Source organism: Neopelma chrysocephalum, unplaced genomic scaffold (genome assembly GCF_003984885.1).
Source record: "Neopelma chrysocephalum unplaced genomic scaffold, ASM398488v2 Primary Assembly neopelma1_252, whole genome shotgun sequence".
Taxonomy (NCBI): Eukaryota; Metazoa; Chordata; class Aves; order Passeriformes; family Pipridae; genus Neopelma; species Neopelma chrysocephalum.
The window spans coordinates 2,125,257-2,140,098 of record NW_020897914.1 but is presented as its reverse complement, the minus strand read 5'-3'; the positions used below and the strand labels follow the sequence as shown (position 1 = coordinate 2,140,098).

General features: G+C 44.7%; 1 protein-coding gene across 2 annotated transcripts in view; it reads right to left on the bottom strand.

The window, feature by feature from the left end:
- ARMC8 (armadillo repeat containing 8) overlaps nucleotides 1-14,842 on the bottom strand; it is a 59,717-nt gene extending 44,875 nt beyond the window's left edge. The window contains exons 1-3 of one of the 2 annotated variants that reach the window (XM_027703712.1): nucleotides 14,760-14,842; nucleotides 13,552-13,624; nucleotides 1,992-2,063 (exon numbers count right to left, since the gene is read on the bottom strand). In XM_027703712.1, the coding sequence (XP_027559513.1) occupies nucleotides 1,992-2,059 (68 nt within the window). In that variant the 5' untranslated portion in view covers nucleotides 2,060-2,063; nucleotides 13,552-13,624; nucleotides 14,760-14,842. The remainder of the gene's footprint in view (nucleotides 1-1,991; nucleotides 2,064-13,551; nucleotides 13,625-14,759) is intronic. The other variant, XM_027703713.1, reaches the window with a different exon arrangement.

Below are 14,842 nucleotides of genomic sequence, written 5' to 3'. Positions count from 1 at the left end.
GAACTTCAAAGGGCCTAAAAAATTTCATTTAAAGTGCAGATCCATGTCCCTTTCCAAAGATGACACCACTGAACAGCTCATGGACTCAGGAGGCCACAGGCCCAGAGATGACAGTGATCCAGCCATTTTTCCTGCATGGAGATCTTCAAGGGACTTTGCATTTCTTTCCAAGCAGCAGTGTAAAATAACAGGGCTATTACACACATACCAGTAGTATTTGGGCCCATTTCAAACACAAGATACTTCCTAGACTTGTTTCCAAACCTCACGTGAGTCTGTTCTAACATGTGAACCCACTGTTTTCTTTTCCACCAAGTGCCAGGTCTGCAGGAGTTCTTTGGCTCTAAAGGGTCTTTTCTGAAAAAGCTTGCTGGAGGAACACTTGGGGAAGCAAGAAATGGGTAAACAAGAAGCTGAACCACAGGACAAAGCAGCAGCAGAATCCTCACAATCCCCAGGCCACCAGAGGAAAGAATCAACTTCCCCTGGGAGGCTGCGCTCGAACCCTGGGAAAAGGGAACCGTTCTCCTCGTTGCCTTTGCAGGAGACCCAAACCAAAGGATGGTAGTTTGCTCACTCCTCTGCTCTTTGAGGGAGAGGTGTGGCTCTGCAGACTGGAATTCCACAGGTGCCCCATCTAAGAAAAAAAGCCAGTGGACTCCCTCCACCTTGACAGAGCCCAACCAAAAGAGTTCTCTCATCCAAATGCTCTGTAACGTGTTTAAGTTTGTCTCCAGCACTTTGTGGAAATCCTACAGCCTTCAGGAAGGCACCTGGGGGCAGATGATGTCACTTAGGTCACAGCCAGTGAGAAGTGTCCTTTCTCACAATTATCCAGTCCATTTACCTTCATCTATTCTCCTCATCTGAAAGCCTTGATATTGGATTTCCTGTCACTGGAAAAAAACTTGTCCTGAAGTGAGGACAAGGGGGATAGTTGTTTTTTAAGATTTTTCCAAATCCAGTCATTTATTTGCAGTTCTAGATTAACCATTTAATTTACCCAGGCAGCCAGAAGGCACTAGCAACAACAAAGAGAAAACCACTTGTGCATTTTCATTCCTGGGCACAGAACAAGTAGTAGCAGAAAGCAGGAAAACTGAAGGAACACAAGTCCTACAAAATGCAAGAACAGGCAGAGTCCAGATTTGGAAGCTGGAGATCCTCTGTCACTTTTCAAATGGGAACCACAACAGTCAGCAGGAGTTGCAAAACTCCCTTAGGGCCTGCTGCTGAAAAAAAATTCCTTAAAACTTCCCATCATCTTCAACAAATGTCCACTTCAATCTTTCCATCTCATGTGAAGTCTTCTCTTCACCTGTTTGTATTTGGTCAAAACAGAAGATAATCCAGCAGGTTTTGTGGAGGGGGTGTCCCCACTGCTAATCCCTAGAGAATTTCAAGGGCTGGCCTTGACACAAACTCAGTCTGTAAGTGAGAAGATATTCTCTGCAAATAAAAAGCATTTTTGACAAGCCAGCAGCAGCTCTCAAGCTCATCAGCTGAAGCAGCAAGGCAGCAATAAAGTATGATCAATGGGGCTTAATCCTCTGAAGCAGGTGGAGAAGACAGGCAAATTATCTCAGATGTTTTTTAATATTTTTAAATAAAATCTTTAACACAGCCTTAAACATTTTCAGTTATGAACTCACCAGGCAATTGGCTGAAGAACAGGATTAAGGTACAACCACTTCCATCCATCATTGATATCAATGTCAAAAATTAGATTTGATTCCTGAGCTGATAAAGCTTAATAAAAATCACCAGGACTACTTTAGAGAATTCTATGAAATTCTAAATTAAAAGCATTACTCAACAGCCTGTTCTGTAACACATGAGTTTAACAGATATTTCAAGTCTCTCTCAGTTACATTACACCAAGTATTCAGTCAACTACAATCAAAGTTAAAACAAAAAAGTGCCTGTGATCTAAGGCTCATTATTCCAGACCTGTTGTCAATCAGTGAAAAGGAGAGTAGCAAAGGACATACCTTGGAACTGCTCCCAAAACAATCAAGTTGGCTTTTTGTTTGTTGTTTCCAATTACAGCATTTTTCATATCTCTGTAAATCCAGAAAGAAAAACAAACCCTGGTAAATTACGCTGAGGTACTGAGGGCTTATCTTAGAATTTCCCATTTCCATGAAGGCTTAGCAAGCAGTTTGCACATGTCCATGCTGCACTACAGACTGAGCAGTGCTCCAGGGCACAGTGTCCTCAGCCCACAGGTAACACCCAGAGCCCTGGGATTCCAGTCCATCCCAGCTTCTGCAGGGAAGCAAAAACCCAAGCTATCTCACATGCACACCAGACACAAAGAGCTCTTATTGCTGCAGAAAACTAGATATATTTGTTCCCTGTGCCCATACAGTCACCAGACTTCCAAAATCATTTCAAAAACCCCGCTATTGGTTGGGAAGCTAAATGTTGGTAATTTCAAATATTAACTGAATATTCTACTGGGTGCAGGAAAAGACAAGCTCAAAGGAGAAGAAAAAGGAACAAGGAACTATGACCAATCTCCAGAGACCAGACTTTCACTCTCCTCTTCACCCCAGGCTTTCTTTCACGAATTCCAGTAGGACACCTGAACATCTGCATGTCAAAATCTCAGGAACAAAGCAGGAACAAAAGCATTTTGCTGCCTGAGAGTTCCTGCAAGGTTAAACACATGAAAGGCATCCACGCTGTGGTAGAGGGACAGGGGAAGCACTCTGGAATGTGGACACTGGTTTTGCACACTAAGAATTCCTATGCAAATGTGTGCTTTGCAGCCTCGTTCAGGAAATGGTTACTGTATCCTAAAAACCATGGTGAACATACTGAACACACATGAATGTCAGAGAACCTGAAAGCAAGCTGGCAACTTATAACCAGTTCCAGAAAATCAAGATGATAAATTTCTAGGAAACTTTGTAGTTGTAGAGACCTTTAAGAGCAGAGAATAAAAAGAGACCAAATTCAGGTAATTTTTATCAACAACAAAAAATAATAAACTGGATTACTGTAGCGTTAGTTGCAAAACTGATAAATTAATCACTGTTTAACTATGCCCATAATTCATTTGGGTAATTTGGGAGCCTTAGTGGCTGCTTTAAATCAGCGTATTTTCTTGCCACTCTTTCAGCTGCTACCTGCAAAGTGTAAGGGATTTAGAGCAGCCCTGCTGTGTAAGATCCCCCCTGGCCAGCAGGAACACCACACAGTGCTGTGCTGCTCACTGAACACATTGCACTGCAACAACCAGCTCTCCCAAGTTTAACTCACTTCATCAGGGGCACAAAAAACTTCTTAGCCAAGGCAGGCAATGTTTGCTGGTACAACAGAACCTTTATAGACCTCTATGAGCAAAAGGTTCTTCCTGAATTTCTCCCTGTGGCTCGTGCTCTTACCCAGCCACACAAGAGGGCTCTGGGAATTTCAAGGCAATGGACGGGAACCCCTGGAGGTAGGATGTGATCTCAGAGCTCCAAGCTGGGAGCAGCAGTGGCAGGAGCTGTTGTGTGCCCAGCTGAGCCCAGGCAGAGCCAGCAAACCCCAGTGAGAGCCAGCAAACCCCAGTGAGCCCTCGGCACACAGGGCCCTGCCAGCCCAGCCCAGCTGAGCACCAGCACAGACCCCAGGCCTCGCTGCTGCATCGCCCTCAGCTCGCTGACTGCACCCCACGGGACAGGAGGAGAGGGGAAAGAGCAAGATCAGAAGACAGGTGAAGCTGGAAGCCCCAGAAAATTTCAGGAGTGGACTTGAAGACTGCAATAAAACCAGACACGGTCCTTCAGTGGTTTCTATGCTGAACGCTTGATATCCAAATATCCCGGTCATTTTTCAAGGTTTTTAAAATACCAGAGTCAGTCCAAAACAGTGGCAGAAACAACAATCAGGCATCTCAAAGGAATAATGGAAGCTGTCCCAACAGATGTGCTAATTCCCTGCTCAGGCCACTCCAGAACTCCTACAGAAGCCCCTCTCTGGTGTCTGAGGCACCAAAGCCTCAGAAAGGCTGCACCACATCAGGGATCTGCAGAGGCACCTTGGGAGGCCAAAGAGGGGACACTAGCCCAGCACTCAACATTCACTGATTTGGGTGACATTTTAATGCTCTGCTCAGGAGATTTTACACCATATTTTGTGTAAAAAAAAAAAAAAAACAAAAAACCAAAACAAACCACAAAACACCACCAGCCAATTTTTTGACTCCTGCTCCAACCCCACAAGAGAACAGCTTAACCCTAAAACCATTTCATATGTAATAGTTACTGACTATTAGAATTCAGTTTAGAGACCCTTTCACAAGTGGCAGCAGTATGGCCAACTTCCATAACACTCATACTGAGAGGGTAGGGAGGGCACAATCCTGATCTGGAAATTATTCCGATGACTTTTTCCATCCCAGGTCACAAAGTTCCTCATTAAAGTCATGGCAGATAGACAAGAAATATCAATCACAAGCTTGAGATGTCTGACAAATCCAACACATGTACATTCAAACATTTGCACTTGCAAGTAAGTAAAATCCATAAAGTGACCAAAACCTGTCAAAGACAGGCCCCAAAGACCCCCATGTTTGTGGGGATCACGGCACTCCCAAGTTCCCCACCACGTTTCTCTCTTCCAATTTGCCACTTACAGAAATGAACCTACTCAATACACTGGGAGCAGGTGGATATGGAAAGCAAAAACATCCTTAAAATACCATAATCCAGTGCTGAATAGTAGTAGACCTTTTTTGTGTACTATGACAAATAATTACGTGATTCCATATTATATTTTATGAAGATTTTCCTGATTGGGGAGGTAATTCCTTGAGAAGTAAAGAAGTTACCACATGCTGTCGTAGACTTCCAGGTCCTTGGTGAATCATGAACCTTGGAAACACTGAGGGCAACTCCCTTATTTGAAAACATCACCTCTAACGAGTTGGAGCTTGACTGATTTCAGATCCAAAATGCCACAAGATTCCTCCAAGGGAAAAAAGCAGCAAAGATCACTATCTGGTACAAGAGGTAACAAAGAAACCTCAGGAATTATTAGTCCAAAACTAATATTTCCAAGTGTCACTGCTCCCATTCCCTCTGTGAGAAGGAGTCCTTGGCATGAGGGAGGAGGGAACAGCAGCACAAACACAACGACAGAGAGATGGGAACTTCAGAGCCCAACTAGTCTGTGGTGACTCCAGGCCTGGTCTGTGATCCAGAGGGAGACAGGGGCCCTTGCCCCTGGACCTGGAACACTCCAGCACTGCTGAGCTCCTCAGCCTCACAACTGCAGCTTGTACAGCCCAAAACCCCCCCCCAGGACCGAGCTCCTGAGATGCACCCGATGTTGGTTGGGTTGGGGTTTTTTAAATAGCCTGTGCATTAAACCTTATAGTTTATATTCAAACTGAATTGCAAGTTTTTTAACAAAATAACCTGAATTACAATCACTCTAATGCACAGATTTAAAATCTGATAGTTGGTATCTATGCCAACATTTTCTTTAACCCAGCAATTTATACTTTCAAGGAGGCATAATACAGGCTGCCAACAACAAAACTCAGCAGAGATCCTAGCTAAGCACTTGGGAATATTGCTTCCTAAGTGCTCAACCAGCTTTTTCCATCTCTTATGGCTTCTCAAAGAAATAAGAATGTGGTTTCATCAGCTCAACTCTGTGACCACTCAGCTTTAAGTCAGAAACAAACTGGAGACTGGAAAAGCAGCAGGACTGATTTTGTTCCCACCAACTCAAGAAAAGGGGGAACAATTATTGGGTGAGGTTTATCAGCTCTAACACAATGTTCTAGAACATTGCAGCCAGAAGCAATCAGTTCAGTTAATTAGCTACAAATAAAATGCAATGTATGCTAGTTTTTAAGTGTATTAGCACAGCATGAGAGTTTAAAGTATTTTAGGAGTACATTAAACTCACCAAAAAGTCTAATTTCCATCCAATTGCAGCCTGCCATGAGTTACAAGAGGAACTAATCTGCCAACTGTGCATGAAGTACTGTTTTTATTCTGAAGCTAAATGTGTGATGGTTTAAAGGCACCAGATATAGCTGCTTCAGATAAGCAAAAAGCAGTATTAAATATAACAATTTGTGAGTAAAATATGGCCTTTAAGTTTCAAGGATTCCTAACCAATAAAAAATAGTAGTATTAAATGTCTAAGTCCTGAAAAAATCAGCACTCCAGCCTGCCAGTGGAAATTAATATTGTAGAAGCAAGTTAAAGCACTGAACTTTGTTCTAAACAGAAATCACTGAAGTTCAACTCTAACTTTGGGACTCTTCTCACTAAATTAAAACCCAACAGAACAGCAGAGTGAGCTCAGGCCCCAGCTGGGAAAGAACAGAGCTCTCCAGCATCTCAGGGATCCACCCCTGCACCTCTGCTGCCAGGGAGACCCTGAGGGAGCAGCGTGGAGACAAGGACATCCCTGGGTTGATTTGGTTGTGCCTCTGCTTTTAAATACAGGAAGTCAGGCACAAACAGAAGAAATAAAATCCTGAGAGGAAGCCCTGGAGCCTTCCTAAGTCACCTTCCAGCAAAGCAACACAACAGATCTCCAAACAAGCCAGAGTGACTTGAGGAAGCAGCCACAGGAACTCCACAGAAGAGGAGGAAACGAAGAGCCTGCAGGACATTTCCTCATCTGTGGCTTCTGAAAACAAAGCAGGTGGCCACATGCAGGGGTTCCTAGACAGAGAAGGATTCCAGACACGAGAGGAACAATCCCAGAAGGAAAAGTAGCCCTGGAGACCTCAGGTCAGTGCTTTCACTTTTCATATGAAACAGTTCCAGGAGATCCTGAGCTGATTACTGGGCCAGAGGAAGCTCCAGACAAAGCCCCGCCAGGAGATTTATCCACCAGGGGCTGAGCAGAGTCACCAACAATGGGATGACGCAGAGCAGGGTTCTCAAAGCCTTCAAGAACTCAAATGCAGGCAGCCAAAGAGCTGAGGGACTGGAGCTGATACAAGGACACAGCCCAACCCAAAACCCTCTGCCCCAGCTCCAGGAGAGTCTCAGTTAAGGGTCGCACAAGCAAATGGCACCTGGGCTGGCTGGACTCCAGACAGGAGCTCTCTGTGGAGGTGAGGTTTGGACAATCATGTTTTCTACAGCTGTTCCCTCCTCTTCCTTCTCCTTTTCTTCCACTTTCCTATTTTTATGGACAGATGCAAAGCAAGACCAGAAATTCACGACAAATGTTGTAGCTAAAGTGTGTCCAGCACTACTGTGGCAGAATTCATTTCCAGGATGGACACTGCTATGGCTTGAAGCTGTTTGCTACCCCTTAGCAAGGAGTTCAGTGTTTGTACTGACATGATTACTGCTCCAACCAAGGCAATAAAACATTAAAAACTCCTGACAACTCAAGCAAACCACAGAAGTCATAAATCAGCTTGTTTTTAAGGTTAATCATCAAGTTGGGAAGAAAAGTTTCAAGATTTCTACTCCCATTCAAAAAATACCAGTTGATGCAGTGAAAAAGATGATTTTACAGCAAAGAACAAAGTAGCACATGGAGACAGTGTTACTCAACTATTTGAATTTTAACACTTCAACTGTGACACGATTAACATACAGTGCAAACTAAACAAATTCAATATTTAAACAAAAAGACCCTCAATCCATGGTTTTTCTCTGGAGTCTCAGTGCAGAAAATCAAAATGCTGTAGACAAAGCAGCTGGTACTGCAGAGTAGTGGAGTTTAACATACATAATAATGCTAAAAGTGATCATTTAGTCCAACTCCTCCATATCACAGGCACAGAACTATCTGAAGTCTCCTCTTTGGAGAGGTAACTTACCTGGTCTTAAGTTCTCTTGCCAAGGAAAGTCTACCAAACAGAAAGGGATGTGTTTCAGTGATCCACACCCGTAGTTAGAAATACTTACAGCCCACTCCTGCCCTGGATTTATCCCAGTTCCCACGTGTGTTCACACTGCAGACCCCTCTCCTATCAAACCCTGGCTGCCCTGTGAGAGCTCACATCACTCAGCTCACCTGCTGCCCTTCTGATCAAGCTTAACAACTGAAGCTCTCAATGGCTTTGGCTTCAGTTTCAACCCAAGCTCCTTCCCAGTCTATATTCACTGACAAAAGGGAGATGCTGCTTTTCCCACCTCTCCCAAGCATGTTTTGTCACCTCATCCTTCGCACAGAGTCTGGAAATTGTGCTACAAGTTGCATGAGATGGCTAATGGATAGAAAACTGTCTTAAGAACAATGTAGCTCAAAGTTAAACTGCTTGAAGTTAGTGGAGGATGGGAGTTTAGCAGCTTTTATTATGTAACCTTTATACACTAAAACACATCCCAAACCAACAAAACCACACAAAGCGTAGGTAGAGCTGTGTATTATCAGCATTTCAATCTCTGCTATTTAATCAAACTAGGTCCTAATAGTGAAGAATTATCCCCAAAGAGGTGAGGGGAAAACAGCTGCAGTTCAGCAGAACTCAGAAATTCTCACTGTCACAAAATGCCCTGCTCTGTGACACCAGAGCAGTGAAACACTTCCTTCACAGCTCTCCCCAAACAGCCACATGAAAAGAACATCTTCCACCACTGCTGCCTCAGATGAATGACCCAAACCACCAAATACAAGTAACTGTGTTACTTTTTTCCTTAATGTCTCCCTCCCTCCAAGGATATTTCCCTTCCCAGGATGGTACTGCCTTCAGCACTAGCACCTCCCACAGCTGAAGTAAAGATTAAATGAATTTCACTAATCACTCTGTAACACACATTTTTATAGCACTGTCCCTTTATTGGAGGTTACTTTTGTCCATTGTCCCATTTTAAGCCCACCACTCATTATCTACAGAACGTTGTCCACCACAAGTCATCCACGTGGAGAACTATAAAGTTTCATTCAGTACAGGAAAATACCTTAAAATGGCCCTGCAGCACCTGCTTGGCTGCTCTGGATGTGAGCTTGGAATGCTGTCTGACACTACCCACTGCACCTTGGGCACTCCCTGCAGGATCCCCAAACCCTGCTGATCTGACACAGCTACAACCCATTAGATTGTAATAACCCAAAGTCTCCCTGACACAAAGCAAAGCCTCTGATTTTTAGCTCCAAATAAGCTAAGATGATGCACTGGCCTCCACACACTTTAGTCTCATTTTTAAATGGGGTTACTAAGTGCTCACTAGGACAGAAAGCCCATAATATCTATATCCAAATAAACACCCTCACTCTGGAGTTTCTGGACATTTCAGACAATGTATGTTTGAAGTATGTTTTAACAAGTAATTTTCCCAGCTAGCCTTCCTGCTACTTGACAGTTCCCGAAGAAAAAAATCTCAACACATTTAAATAATCAGCCCAGCACCTGCAATACAGCATACATACTAAAATCAGCATAATATCTGGTAGAGAAATTAACTGGTAAACAGAATTCTGTCCTGTGCATATTACTAGAATTGCCAACCCTTTACAGCCTGAAAGTTCCATACTGGAAATGGAAAATAACCTTCTTTTGGACAGTAAGTAAATTCAACTTTTTTTAGTGCTGATTCCAATCAATTCAGACTGGCAGCTTGGAACCAAAAAAACCAAACAGCAAATATGAAGAATCACAAACTCAGCAGTGCTGCTGATTTTGTGGCACACATCCCTCAGGCTCATCCTCTGAGTTCAGCCTTAACAACATCCCACACACCCCAAAGGGCACAAGGACTATTGCTCCCTCAGCTGCTCCATCCTGCCCTCCCTTGCAGGCAGCCCCTCTGCATTTGCCTGACAGATTAATAAAGGGCAGGCAGACTCCCTTTATTAAGATCTCAGAGATAACTTGCAGCATCAGCTGTGCTCAGCTGGAAGTCTGTCACTAAGTCCCACCTCAGGACTCGTGTGACCAACACTCCCTGATTTCCCCCTGCTCCACCAGCCAGTCTGACAGAAGCTGCTTCTCCTCCCTCATCCTACTCACAGCCTGAAATCATCACAGCAACAGGAGCAGCACTCTGAGGGTGGTATGGAGAGGGATTTGGGAGAAAAGTGGCTTCACATCCGTCTGAAAGGCAGCACTGAACAGATTCAATCCTCATCAGGCTTCTCTCCCAGGCTCAGAGCAGTAACTGCAAGGTTTGAAATATTCAACAGCCCTGCAGGCTGGAGGTTGCTGGGCCAATGTCACAGGTATTCCTGAAGCTTAGCCCACCTCTAAATATCAGGCCAGGAGTTACAATACATAGCAATTTACTTGCAGAAGAAGTAATTGTGCATTTGCACCTTTACCTGCATTATAAAGAAAGCACAAAAGTGAGAGAGTACCTTGTTCTGTGACAGGAACACAACTGATTTATGTGCAGCTTCCCTTCTTCCCTCTGCACTATCCTTCCATCTGACTACAAACCCCATTCTATGGAAAACCCCTCTTCACAGAGCAGTGTTTAATTCCCCAATGATGTTTCAGCCTCTCCATTTCTTCTTCTCACCCTTGGAAAGCTTTCCTTCCCAGCTCACCTCTTGGAAGGGAGAAACCACGAGTCATACTCCCAGCACCACCGGAACCTGCTCAGATTTCTGTCACATTCTCAGCCCACAGAAACCCTTCCCAGCTCCAGCCACAAGGAGCCCCTCCTGCAGTTCACAGAGCACCAACACTACACTCAGGAGCCTCCCCACACGAATGACTCTGCACAAAAACAACACTTCCAAAAATTCCATCACTTGTTCTTAGCCAATGACACCTCCGAGTTCCCTGCAGAATACACATTTACTGCAGTGCAGTGTCTGGGAAACAACAGAACTGACCCGAGATGTACAGGGGCAAAGTGTAACAGCAACAACCCCCTAAGGGCTGCTCTGTTTCCACAGGGCCAAGGGAACATGCAAAAAAACCCAGCTCCTGCAGAAAATTTGGGTTCAGAAGGGCCCACAGACTGAGTGTCACTGCAGCTGCTTGGGATGCACAAGTGCTGTTTATGACAGTGTTAAAGAAGGTTTGTTTGAACAAGAAGCAGAAGGAGCCTCTTCACAGCTGTCTGAAGGGGGTACCTGTTGCTCCATTAGAACTGAGATGGGAATTTCTTCTCTTCCCACTCCATGAAGTTGCCTCTTATATTTCACCCAGTTTTCGTGCAGACATGTGAACTCTGCACTGCTGCTCCCTCCAACTGCCACAGCTGAGAAACACAGGACACAAAGCCACCAGCCACCCCAATCCTGCCTGCAACAGCCACGGCAAATCCAAGAACACAAAAATAATACAAGCTGCATGGAGAACAGACACTGTCCGAGGTGGTTTATCAGTACCAAGTGCCATTTCTACAGGATGTTTCTTTCATTGTCCTGAGCAATAAAACCTCACACAAGTTTGGAAAATCCTTGTCTAACTCCTGCTGGCCACAAAGGACAGGGACAGCAGCAGCATAAGGAATTCTCAGTGCACCACAAAGACGATGATTTACAAGTTGTATAAGATGACACCTTGTGACTGCTGAGGAACAGCCTGATGAGAAACAGTTGGGACCTTGAGCAGCCAGATTTGTCAGAAAGAATTCTCCTTTCAAACCCAGCCTTGAGACAGGATCACATAGCTCTCCACAAAGTGATAGATTGCCACTTTGAAGGCACCAGGCTAAGTGCAAGCATGACAAAATGTCTCTCAAAAAAGCCCCCAACCAGCAAATAAATTAGAGGACAAAACTAGGTATCAGTCTTGCATCTAAACAACGTGGTCCTGAGCTTAAGATCAGGTGAAAAGCAAATGGCAGCCTAAGGATCACAACCCAGAACTGTTTCTAAAACAATAAATAAATATTGCCCCACTGCCAAGCAGAGGATGATGCTGCAGGAACCACCTTGGGGCAGATGAAGCTCTCCTAACAACACAGATTTCCAGAGCCAGCTCAGCTCTGCTCCTCTGCCAATAGGAGCAAACATTTCGGGGAAGCCCAGAGAGACCCTGCAGTACCTGCCCTGAGAGCTGCACACCTGACACAGTGCTGACCTTGCACAGTGCACTCAGAGCTCCCTGCGGGGAATCTGAGCTGTACAACAAGATGAAGGGTTAGAGGAGCACCTCAGGAGCCACAAAGCAAACCCTACAGACCTCTGGAGCATAAGCATGGCCACAATGTAGGGTTCACGCTTACAGAAGGAAACTACTGTATTCATCTTGCTCATCCACAAAGACAGTCAAGAGAAGGTGGGTACACACACAGCCACACAGGTGTGGGTGTGGAGACGGGCCCTGAACACTTTGGTTCCCTGCCAGGTGCTGTCAAAGGCAGAGGTCACCCCTGTAGGAACCTCAGCGTTCCAAACCCTGAGCTCAAATTCAGGATTTACTGGCAGGTACCCCAAATTCTCCCCTTCCTACCCACTATCAACACCCAGCTGAACGTGGCATAAATGATGTGAACAGAAGTTCTGCAGGAAACCTGGCATTTTTAAATGAGATAACAGAACCACAGGCAGCAGTACCAGACAACAGGGTTCTGTTTTCCCATTAGGAGGAAAAGGAAAAACCTCCCAGCCAGGTGAAGCTTCATTGTCTGGACAAAGGAGAATCTGAACACCACCTCTCTGAAAATTCATGGGAAAGAGAGGAAAAGAAGAGATTCTGATCATTTAAATACCTCCAGAATATGTAATTAAAGCTTTCTCAAGTTACAAGATGAAAACTGGATTGGCATGATTTTCAAGTTCAAGAAGCATTTAGCTACATCTTACCTTTATCAAAGCTCATTCAGAAGTTGGGTTTCATTAAAATTACAAGGATGCAATTAAAAAAAGGCCCCAAACCCAAGTTATTCATTCAAGCATATTAAAAACAGGACTATTGTAACTGAAGACAATCTGCAGAAACAAAGCCTCTTACAACAGCCTATTTTCTGATGCTTGATATTCATACAGTTCCATCAATCAAAATAAAAATCTAGGTCATCAGTATTTCCAGCCAGGATGCAGGAAAAGAAACCAGCACATCTTAGGAAACAAAGACTTTCTGCAAAGGATGCAGCATAGCTGATAAAGCTTCTGAGAGGCACTTTGGAAGAACTGAAATCCTGCTCTACTCCACCCCAAACATCAGTTCATCCCAACTTCAACACCTCTGCAGACACCCTGAAGTCAAAGGAAGTAGGGAAAAGCAGTATTTTTCTGCCCAAAGAGAACCCTGGACTGACAGAAATGTTTAATACATACACTAGTCTAAATTCTATTTTTTATATACATTTCCCTTAATTGGACTGTTTCACACCCACCCAGCAATATCCTGAAACCACCACATCTGCCACACAGGACTGGCTCAGAGTCAGCAAAGACGCACTCCCACAATGAAGATTCCAACCAGAGCAGCACAAATACAGTTTTACCATCCAAATCTGCCCAGTGAAAGATATTACGAAATAAATTGGTATTTTCTTGTCTTTAAATACAAGAAAAGCATCTCAGCATAGAATCCACTGCCACTCACGGACAAGATGAAGAATTTCAGATGTTAACTGAGACAAAGATGCCGCCTAAAACTTCCTGTTGCTGGGAAATCAGTTAAACTTCAAAAGATATGAATAACACATCAAAAGATAGGGAAGGGATTACCAAGGGTTGTGGGTTCCAGTCCTTTGAAAAGAAAGGAGAGCAGGGAGGGAGCGCCAGCCAGGGCTCAGAGCATCTGCCAAGGAGAAAAGAGGGGCTCAGTCACCCCACTGGGACACTGGAGGAGACACATCCTCACCCCAGGACCACCCCACCAGCCCCTGAGGGAGTGGACTAGGAAGGCCAAGGGGTGGGAGCAAAACCAGACTCTCCTGCAGCAGAGTTAAGAACCTGTACAGAGCTATGGGAGGGTGTCACAAGTTTTGTTCAGCTAAGGGGGTATTTCAACCAAGGACGTTTCTAGGACATTTTCATGTCTGTTGTGTTTTTCACCTATTTTAAGGGGACATGAATTCTGATTTGTTGCCCTGGGGCACCTTTTGGAATAACTGTTTTCATCTGCTACTGGAAAATGGCTCAGGTTGTGCCAAGCAACACAACCAACATCCTTGGCTTTCTGATCCACTCGGTCCTTTGATGTTTCCTGGCGTTTTCCTAGACAGCCACAGCCAGCAAGTTACTGGTATAGCCCAAAAAGGTCCTGTTTCACCACCAGAAGTCAGTCCCAGGCAGGGACTCGTTTGCCACACGGCTGTGTGGCTCTGATGGAAAGCTCATAGCCCAGGGACAGCAAGGAAACAACCAGACCTTTGCAGCAGGACAAGTCCTTCCCTCGCTCTCTCAGTCACTGCCCCTGACCACTGGCATGCAACAGAAGTACTGAAATATAATTTGCATCCAAATTAATTTCTCTGGAAGCATTTTCTTTCAGCTTGCAGTTCCCATGGTGAGACAGAAGCCAAGCATTAAAAAAATAAAAGCCAACACTGAGGCAGGGCAGCAGGGGAAGAGTAAGAGGCAAATACACTGACTCAGCAGTGGAGGAAGAGAAAAGAATCTCAACAGACCTGGAAGAGGAGCAAAAGGCGGCCAAAAGGAAGAAGTGTATCCAAAAAAGTCTGTCAATGTTCACAGAATGTTAAACCTCATTTTTGGCAACTGGGAAGCTGCATTCTGACCCATATGCACTACAGAGTCTGTATCAATACTATCCCTACAGCAATACTACCATGTTGGCATTAAGATCTGCCAACTAGATTTCTCAAAAAAAAGACAAGAAGAGCTTCCTGCCCCTGCCCTACAGCTCCAGTGGGATGGAGTACCCCCGGCCTACACACAACCAAGAGCCCAGGGGTGTTCCAAGGACTTACATGACACCTTGCAGGACTTTCTGGGGGTCGAGGTCAAACAATCTGTCGACATAGTGGCGGCTGCTGGCTGTGACCTCCTGCAG